This window comes from Papaver somniferum, chromosome 6, assembly GCF_003573695.1.
Source record: "Papaver somniferum cultivar HN1 chromosome 6, ASM357369v1, whole genome shotgun sequence".
Lineage (NCBI taxonomy): Eukaryota > Viridiplantae > Streptophyta > Magnoliopsida > Ranunculales > Papaveraceae > Papaver > Papaver somniferum.
This window is the reverse complement of record NC_039363.1, coordinates 50840173-50848627: the sequence shown is the minus strand read 5'-3', so window position 1 is coordinate 50848627 and position 8455 is coordinate 50840173. Positions and strand designations below refer to the sequence as shown.

General features: G+C 37.2%; 2 protein-coding genes across 3 annotated transcripts; one reads left to right on the top strand and one right to left on the bottom strand.

Moving 5' to 3' along the window:
- Positions 1-1003: 1003 nt before the first annotated feature.
- On the top strand, positions 1004-4534 carry LOC113287532. 2 transcript variants are annotated; one of them, XM_026536312.1, is made up of 5 exons: positions 1004-1473; positions 1577-1795; positions 2483-2508; positions 2593-3220; positions 3312-4534. In XM_026536312.1, the coding sequence occupies exons 1-4, from the start codon at positions 1111-1113 to the stop codon at positions 2834-2836; spliced, it is 852 nt and encodes a 283-aa protein (XP_026392097.1). In that variant the 5' UTR covers positions 1004-1110; the 3' UTR covers positions 2837-3220; positions 3312-4534. The 2 variants fall into 2 exon arrangements, with proteins under 2 accessions (XP_026392097.1, XP_026392096.1); XM_026536311.1 differs by having other exon boundaries at positions 3305-4534.
- LOC113287533 lies at positions 3635-4411 on the bottom strand. The gene is made up of 3 exons (XM_026536314.1): positions 4210-4411; positions 3925-4118; positions 3635-3800 (listed from the first exon to the last, which is right to left on the bottom strand). The coding sequence occupies exons 1-3, from the start codon at positions 4375-4377 to the stop codon at positions 3656-3658; spliced, it is 507 nt and encodes a 168-aa protein (XP_026392099.1). The 5' UTR covers positions 4378-4411; the 3' UTR covers positions 3635-3655.
- Positions 4535-8455: the final 3921 nt, after the last annotated feature.

Genomic DNA, 8455 nt, shown 5'->3' with positions numbered 1-8455 from the left:
ACTGGTTACATCAATTACTAGGATCTGCCACACTAATTACAAATATCGATCATACCATCTCATGGTGATTATTTAGGATCGGTTACACCAATTAATAAAATCAGTCGTACCAAATCATAAGTCAGGCATTGTGATTAGTTATACCGAGATACATAACATAGTTACGATCCTGTCTCACACATATTGGTCATCCAAAGATTTGCAATAAATAGCCGGACCAATAAGCCTAATGATTTCCCTTTCGATTCACGAAACGAGTTCGTGAATGTACTTTCTTTAAACGAATGTTTCCTTGGATGAAATCTTCACCATAACCCATTCACATAACGTTATATACAAGATTATGTCGATGTCATATCTACGAAGTTCAAAAGATAAGCGTTATACTTCGTAGTCTAATTCCCTAATACTATGATCATACAATTGCTTGACTAAGGTAGAGTAATTGTTGTTGGTTAAACTTTGGATGATGGATAACAGTAGATTTTGGAGTACTGATGTGCTGACCTGCTGACATACCGTAAATTTGGAGTAGGTGTTTTAGTTAATTCGTGTCTTCCGTTGATACCTTATACATTATGAGTAGATGATCTGCATACATGAGATAGAGAATTGGCGGTGTTTTTTGTGAAATGCGCAGTCCCTCCACATTTTTCTGGACCTATAAATTTCCAAAATTAGTTGAAAAAATTTCCGCACAGATGATCAACACATATAAGGAAAGAAGGTCCTCTTGTCTAATTTCTCTGGTTGGACTGACATATCGACATGGTGTACCGTTAATAATGTGCTCCCAGTCCAAACACATACCGTGAATAATTTTTGTACAAGATGTGCTCCCAGTCCAAATAGAACTTAATAATGGTGCTGCCTGGGTGGGTATGTAAAAAGAAAAGAAAACAGTGGAATGCGTCTGCACCTAAGGATAGGGGTGTAAATATCCGGTTACAGATATTTGGAGGAGGAAGAAGAAGATATGGGGCCAAAGAGAAAGAATACCAAAATATGGTATCCCCCTCGACTCGCCAGAGACATTCAAGAGTCTCAGACACATAGAACCTCACCCTCTCCCTCCTCCATCTTTAGTTGTTTGAATTTTCTCACAAGGAAATGATCCACTCTCACTATCGCCTTCTCTCCACCAATCTTTCACTCTCCCTCCCTCTTTTTCGTCCCATTCCATTCTTCCCTTCTTCTTCTTTTTCCAGAGTTACCACTACACGTCCAATTCAAGCAAACCTTGGAACTAACTTTCAGACATGGTTAGCTCAGTCATTAGAACCCACCACCAATATGATAATCCCCCCATCAGAATCAGTACCCATCGAACTACCATCACCAATTTCAGATGTCTTTGCTACTACGGATGACCCATCTTCTCTTCAAGTAGCAACTAGTGTTCTTCTCACTGGTGCTATCGCTATTTTCCTCTTTCGTTCTCTCAGACGCAGAGCTAAACGAGCTAAAGAACTGGTATTTACATAAAACTTACACTTTTTCATCGCCCGTTTATCTAAATTTCATGTTTTTTAATGTCTGTTTTTATAATTTATGAAATGGGTTTTCGTTGGTTTAGAGATTTAGGTCTACTGGTGCAACAAAAACATTAAAGGATGAAGCTTTGGATAGTTTGAAAGCGATTAAATTGACGTCAGTTGAGAAAGATTCTCCTCCTTCACCTGTTCAAGCTTTGTTGGGTGGACTTGCTGCTGGTGTTATTGCTTTAATTCTATATAAATTCACTACCACTATTGAGGCTTCCCTTAATCGACAAACCATTGCGGATAATTTCTCGGTTATAGTTTTCTACCCTTGATCTTTATATTCTTCAGTTTGTTTTTAGTAGCTTTAATTGTTAGTTTAGAGTTTCGGCTTGTTATAAACAGGCCGTGGTTGAGTACTAGTATCGATTGTCTAAAAGGTTGAGCTGACAGACCCGAGGTTTCACAATGTACATACATCACATAGTTATTACATGTCTAATAGGAAGTGGACCACATTTGTATGACATGTTTGTGATATGTGAATCACTGATAAATGTTGGGTTTATATTGAAGCGGTAGTGGAAATGTTGGGATTACTCAAGGTGAGATAAAGTACTTAAAAAATTAAGAAATGTTTGTTAATCCCTCAATTGGGAAAGTTTTGACACTGGACATGATGTGAGTTGTTACTTGCAAATTCAAAATCAAGAAATGCTTACTTTTCAACCACTCAGAAAACGTCATAGGACTGCTTTTATCATTTTACAAAGTGCCTCTATTCTTGTAGTTTTCTTTTATGTCTGTCTGCTTATACATCGTTTCTCTGATTTATCAAATTATAGAGTTTCTTTTATCAAATTGTTGTCTTTATTCTGTAGTCCTAATTTATCAAATTATAGAGTTTCTTTTATCAAATTGTTGTCTTTATTCTGTAGTCCTAATTTATCAAATTATAGAGTTTCTTTTCCATATGTTAATAATCTTCATCAACTGTGCAGGTTCGTCAGATAACCATAACCGTAAGGTATGCTGCTGTAATCTGTGCTTTTTATTAAGCTTTAGGTAGCCTAAATATCTTTCGTGGAACTAAATTGTCTTCTTCTTGCAGGACCATTATTAATGGGATTTGCTACCTCGCAACATTTGTTTTCGGTATCAATGCTGTTGGTTTGATTCTTTATTCAGGCCAGCTTGCTCTCAGTTCTTTTATGGATGGGTCTATGGAGGAAGCTTTCCTAGGGGATGATGGATCACGAAGCTCAACAAATATATCAACCAAAAGCACGGAAGCTAATCAGGACTCTATTAGTAGTGATAAAGATCAAAGCTCAGAATCTTCAGACAGTGGGTAGTAGACAAAGGGCTGCCGCGAAACTCGATCATTTGACTAGGCTAAGCACTCACTCACTAAAATTTCCAAGTCATGGTTATGTACGTCGTCTTCCTCCGCAGCTTAGGTAATTCGTAACTTCTTTGCACAAATTATAGTTCCCATCCGGCATTAAGTTTATCTTTGTTTCTAGTTCTAAGCGAGGATTGGGTACCAAATTAATAGTTCTGAGTTTGTAATCCTTGACTGTTGTCCTCTATATAATAATAGTGATAACAATAATAGTGAAGCGAGATTTACTTTGTCTAAGGACTTCTATCTTGTATTCTTTCTTGCCAAATATGTTCAAGTTTTTGGCGACATATCAAACATAAACTGGGTGGGGTCATGTAATGATCTGAATAAGGTGATTTTCTAAATTGGAAAGTTTTCAATTTTCAATAAGCTTATAGTTTCTGAGTTTTTAATTGGACTGCACTTTTTTTCTAAGATTCTAGCTTACCTGATTGAAAGTAGCAGACGGGGGTTGATATCAAGCTATTTGAAGCCAGACACCAACCTGAAGTCTTAGTTACTTGGGATTCAGAGAGAAAATTACAAGGATTGGGTGTACACTACAAGCTTGCAGCTTATTGTTCATTAATACCGGGTTTAGACATGACTCAACACCACAGTTGCAATTACTCATGTTGTGCTTTTCCGGATAAATTTACAGCCATTGTTATTAGGTCAGCAAGCTTCCCAATGTTGAGTTCGTGCTTCCGCTCTTATTTGCCTGTCTACCCTCTTCATCAAGCTTCTATTTGGAGGTGGATACTGATGCAGCGGAGTTGAATTGGTATCAAGAAAGTGGAGGAGGATAACCATAAAAATTGAGGAAGCGAGCATCGGAATGGGACCAAAAATCCAGAACAACAGGGTGGTGGCGAAGTACAGTGCTCGAAGTCCAAGAGACCAGAAATTGCTTCCTCTTATCACTGCCATCTCTACATATTTCACAGGTATGTCAGTATGTGGAGTGCTCATTAGGAAATTTGCATGAACGAAGTACCTTGTTGATTGAATAACGATGCAAATGCGAAAAGGAAGAAAGCAAGCAAGCTAATATACTTGATCGAAATGGTGGATGATCTCCTGTCTCCATATATCAGATCGCTCATGAAAATGTTATTTGAAGAACTCCCGACCCATGCTCCAATTAGTGAACTCAAGCCAATTGAAAGAGAGGCTAGGTAAGTTGCTGCTCCAATATTGCTTGCAATTACAGTCAGCGCTATACCGGTGTCCTTCATATCAGAGTCGCCCTTCAAAAACAGAAAAAGTTAAAATCATGACAAGTATTGAAGAATTTTGCAAGTTCCATGGTTATTGAAGTGTAACGGTGAGAATTCAAACCTGCATCAATCCTTCAACCCATGCTCTTTTGTTGTGATTTTCGTAGCCGATGACGGTTGTATGCGGAAATTTTCTGATTCTATAGAGAAGGAAAAGATGGTAACCAATCATGAGAAACAAACCAGTAGGGACCAAGATCACATCCAGGTATTCCTTCTGCAAAACCATTTTTCTTTATGATTGATTATTGTAGTTAAAAACTACATTGATAGAGATAACCTCAATAAACTTCTTAGGCTTATATGAGTGATAGTGTTACAGGGAAGATTCAAGGTTGTTTTAACTTTATTTTTGAAAAAGAAGCTTTAGTTTTTGTCTCATCTAATTCTAGGGGCTTATTGTGACTGATGCTTGTGGCAACATACAAACACAGCTTGCAAGTCATGGGTTGGGATGGGTTGCTTGTACTCCAATTTACAAATAAGCAATGGATAAATATCTCTGTCTTTAGTTATTTCCCCAAAGTCCCCCACAGTTTCTTTTTTTATTTTGAAATAAAATTGTTTCTGTTTAAAAGTTTCCGTTACACATGTTACTAAAGCTTCTTTGTAAATTCATGATTCAGGAACATTCTTCCATACTCGTGTAATCTCTACTTTTACACGTGATTTTGTCACCATTGCTCTGTTTCATTTGGCCAAGAGAAGAAAAGAATATATTTTTTATTTTTTTTAAGGTGAACTTTTGGGTTAGCAACCAAGAGAAATGAACTGATATCATCAGAACAAACTGCAATAAAGCATAGCAATGACCATCTGGGCAGTTTAGTGCTGACACACTAATGCTGGATTGTGGTCGAAAATTAGATGGCATGCGTGTTCATTGGGTTTACTTATTTTGAGGTGAATGACCTGTTTTGAACCAGGGATTAGAAGTCTCAAACCATTAAAATTGTTTGAGAGTTGAGAATATGATCTATGCAGTGCTGGAGAGAACACTGTTCATCCTTTCCATTTCAAGAAGAAAGAAAGGCGTCTGTACTTTGTACGCCTTATAATCACTTTTTCGTTTTTTTTTTTTAACTTATTTAATATCATGGAGTTTGGTATGAACGTGAGGTTATTGTAAAGGTAAGTGATCGGGAATGTTATATTTGGGCTTCTTTCGATTATGAACGTGAAGTTACAGCATGTGATAAGCATGATATGATATGTTTATTATAAGCGAATGAGTGCCTAACTCCATAATTTTAGGTTTAGGTCTTCCCTTGCTTCCAAGTAACAATTATAATTTGCATCACTTGCCCCAAAGAAAAGAGTTCTGGAATTTTTTCCTTCTTCTGATGGGACTGGATGACAAACTCGTATTACCTTACCTCGACTTTGTTACTTCTCCTTCTGATAAGAGGTACAAATCTTTACTCTAACAAATGTGTCATATTTAAAGATTTATGGACCTTCGAGCTTTCAAGGAACACCGTTGAAAGTATCTTAGATAAAAGGGAAACTGCTGACCATCTTCTTCTGCTGGTGCTTTCCGGAGACCATGAATGACCTAGCAAAATGCTGGTCTTCTGCTTTTCATAGCAATGAACATCACTCCTGCTGCAACAACTTGGGTGCTCTGGAATGGGAGGAACAATAGAACTTTCAGAGAGAATTACACCTATCAAACAGATGTAGACTTAGGTATTGAAGCCAAGTCTCTTGTTCTGGCTTGGTCTTCAGCTGCTGGTCATAAAGTTCATCTGAACTTTGCTCATTCTGTTTTAAACTTGGATAATAATTTTTTGATGTAATTTGCTTTTTTCTTTCGCTACCTCTGGTAGTCCTGTATACTTTGTACATTCTTTCACTTAATATAATCTCTCTTTCAATCAAAAAAGAAAAAAGAAAAAGAAAAGGAAACTCAATGGAACTCCCTCCAAACTCGATTTCATGACAAGTTCGAATGCTTAAGAGCTGAGCCACAGTGCTCTATCGAAGTCATCTCTGTTGTCATACTCCCACTAGTCACTACCATCTAAGGTGCACAATTAGCCTGTTTGTTGTTCAGCCAACCTTGTTTGTTGCCCCCAACTTTTCCGCATTGGCGTCAGTAATCTAAACTTTAGACTTAGAAATGTGGAACTTTTAGGGATGGTGAGTTCTACAGGGAAGCCGTAAATAACCAATAGCAATAAACTTGAGGAGACAAAAGGTGGGGTAGCTAGCATTTTAGGGGCTGCACATGGTTCGGTTTTTATCGGTTTCTGGCAAAACCAAAACCGAAACCATAATACTCGGTTTTTCAATATTAAAAACCAATGAAACCATTAAGCTTATTCGGTTTCACTCGGTTCGGTTTCTACTCGGTTTTGTATAAAATCATCCGGTTTTTGGTTAACCGCCTTAGGTCACAGGAATTTTTTTATATCTGTCAGTCCCAAAAAACTGACATGCAAATTTCAGATCCTACCATTAAAGTTTCAAATACATCAGATGTTCAACTCCCAATACATATTAACTATTAACAAGAACATTAAATTTTAAAGAGTCTAGTTTCAAATTCATAATTATAACCGGTTGTTCCTTCTTAAGTGGCTACATATCTTTAGAGTTTAGATGAACAATCAACCTAGAGGTACCATTCCTGAGAGGGTCAGCAAAAAATCGATTGTTCTGTATTCCGTAGGAGGTTGTAATGGTACCTGCGCCTACGCAAACTCGGGTTAAATATGAACTGCTCAACCAAATCAGTATAATGGTACATAATGTAACCTACAGTCATGGTGGAGTTCAAAACTATACCACTTAAAAGAGAAAGCATAGATCTAGCAACCCATAGTTTAAATTTCATACATGCACGCACACAAATCAGAAATATAATTGGTATTGGCTAATGCCAAACTTGGTTGGGGTTGGCTTAGCAGCGATTAGCATGTATCTAGTATCTAATCTTATGATTTAGAAATCAAGGAAATCCATAGAACTAAAATACTGTCTCTCTTTTTAGAAAGCGAAGGGTTAACATGCCGTCACAGCGTCACTTCCTCTCTTTTTGCTATGCTCTAGTCAAGTCATTATCTTGCAGTAAAGGGTATTTGGCCCCGGAGGCACTAACTTATGTTATTTGCAGGTCAATAAGGGAAATGACCTGACAACAGGGGCAGTTTTGCAGGAATTGTAAACAGCTGCGGACAGAGACAACATGAACATAACCCCAGAAGCTAGAAATTTTGAAACGGAATACTGATGCTACAAAAAAAGTATGGCCAGTCTACTATCAAATTAAGTACGCCTTATAAATACACTCATCCAGCGTCACTTCCTCTCTTTTTGCTATGCTCTAGTCAAGTCATTATCTTGCAGTAAAGGGTATTTGGCCCCGGGGGCACTAACTTATGTTATTTGCAGGTCAATAAGGGAAATGACCTGACAACAGGGGCAGTTTTGCAGGAATTGTAAACAGCTGCGGACAGAGACAACATGAACATAACCCCAGAAGCTAGAAATTTTGAAACGGAATACTGATGCTACAAAAAAAATATGGCCAATCTACTATCAAATTAAGTACGCCTTATAAATACACTCATCCAAATAGATAAAGTCAAAAGCGACTAATTAGTCAGTATCATGTGGAATATCGATCACAAATTTGGAACCAAATTAGTCTCTTCATATGGGTATTCTCAAATGTATAGGTAAGATTGAGTAAAAGAAAATGATTTCTCATCTTACAATTTGAGTGTGCATATAGATATCACGCCTTTAGAGAGAAAAAAAAGGGTCAACACTTACTGTAAGCGATGGCAGAACCAACACCAGCAAAAAGAAAAAGGAGGGTGGAAATGAATTCAGCTAAGTAAGCTTTCAATGACTCAACACTGAAAGAATCACCAATGCTTCCAACTGGGATGATCTAAAGACTTGGCGTGTTCAAGTTAGCACTTCGCAGACTAGTTTCTGTGACGCACAATATTTCTTGAATTACTTATTCACACGAGACTTAGTGTCTTCCTCAACTCATATTGGAATATCGAATCACATAAGAAACAGTACGGGGTTTTGCATTTATCCATTTTAAGTTTGTAAGCAGCAAAAGGTTAAGTTACGCCCATTAACATACGAAAGCAATTACCTAGATTCAGTAACCCAGAAGCCAATTCATTCCAATAAATTGACTTAGTTGCGTATTTACTAAATACATTGACCCAATTAAGCACAACCCAGTTCATATTGCTATGTAAAATCAACAAAAATGAACCCTAATTTTGAAATATCCCCAAAAAAATTTAACATCACAAAACCCTAATTTGTAAATTTGT